Here is a 1,265-nt window from a genome sequence, read left to right as displayed (position 1 = left end):
AATATATATATATATATATATATATATATATATATAATAGTAAATATAATATAGTAAAAAAATTAAAAAGTGTTAACCAGAAAATGAAGAAAATGAAAACTACCTGCATTGAAAGCTGCCTCTGCTGCTAGCTCTGAGAGATTGATGCAGCAGGATTATATATATAATAGTAAATATAATATAGTAAAAAAATTAAAAAGTGTTAAATGCCTGTTCCAGAAAATGAAAACTACCTGCATTGAAAGCTGCCTCTGCTGCTAGCTCTGAGAGATTGATGGCCGTCATCCAGCAGGATTCAAATTGTTTGCAATCCTTTCTCCTGTCAATTACCTAATCAAAAAACAAACAAACAAACAAAAAAAAACAACAACTTTGCAATCAATTTGATTAAAAAGAAGATATAAAGAAGAAGGTATTACTTCTAATTTGAAAGCTTGTGAACAATAACTCTGTGTTTTCAAGTCATTACCTCCTGACGATGCCTAAGAATGACCTGCCAGATTGCATCCTCCTCCACAGAAGTGAATCTGTTGATGGAACCCACATAGCGCTTGTGTAATGACACAAGACTGTTTATAGCCTAGAGAAGACAAGTATGTTGGATGTTGTTTTTGCGATTTTTAAATCATGAAAATGAAAGCAACTGTTCCAATAGTTTTGATTACCTTAATATAACCTGAGAGAGAATCAAGCAGTGCTAAAGTAGTTTGTGAGAGGTAAGTATTAGCACTATCTGTGACCAGAGATGATGCCCTCCGCACTAGATCTTCATGGGACAGATTTTCTGGTTTCTAAACAAGACAAAGAGAAAAGAGTGGTTAAGAGGTTTGTTAGATACCAATTTAGTGGAAATGAAGTTCTACATGGTGAATTGTAACATCACTAAATAGTGAAGACTGAACTCACAAATATTAATTAGCTCATGTTGACATTACTAGGTCATCTTCATAGCCAGTTCAATCATGCTATCTGATTAATATACATGAGCTAAGCCAAACCATGGTATGCCACTATTAATAAATTGAGGTCCCACACAGATAAGCTTAACTACAGTTGTGTAATGTAGATGTTTCATGCTGTTTTATTGAAATGCTTTACATTCTCTCTGATATTTGCACACACTATCTCCCATTAATGCTCTCATCTTTGCACACAAAATCGGCATAAGTAATCTGTGTAAGTAATTTTCTTTTATCCAAAAATGCTAGTTTATGTTATCGCATTGGACTAAAACTTACTGACTTTACTCACACAGGTTGAGCTAA

At 33.4% G+C, this 1,265-nt stretch overlaps 1 protein-coding gene across 1 annotated transcript in view; it reads right to left on the bottom strand.

Annotated features, from left to right (window-relative positions):
- Positions 1–233: 233 nt before the first annotated feature.
- LOC107754961 (diablo homolog, mitochondrial-like) overlaps positions 234–1,265 on the bottom strand; it is a gene marked incomplete at its 3' end in the record, with an annotated part of 2,504 nt that continues 1,472 nt past the window's right edge. Inside the window, exons 3-5 of the mRNA XM_016571611.1 lie at positions 666–791; positions 470–580; positions 234–330 (exon numbers count right to left, since the gene is read on the bottom strand). Of these exons, the coding sequence (XP_016427097.1) occupies positions 234–330; positions 470–580; positions 666–791 (334 nt within the window). The remainder of the gene's footprint in view (positions 331–469; positions 581–665; positions 792–1,265) is intronic.

Source organism: Sinocyclocheilus rhinocerous, unplaced genomic scaffold, assembly GCF_001515625.1.
Source record: "Sinocyclocheilus rhinocerous isolate Xijiao unplaced genomic scaffold, SAMN03320098_v1.1 scaffold2547, whole genome shotgun sequence".
Classification (NCBI taxonomy): domain Eukaryota; kingdom Metazoa; phylum Chordata; class Actinopteri; order Cypriniformes; family Cyprinidae; genus Sinocyclocheilus; species Sinocyclocheilus rhinocerous.
Note: the sequence above shows the minus strand (reverse complement) of the source record. Positions and strands in the feature narration are given on the sequence as shown.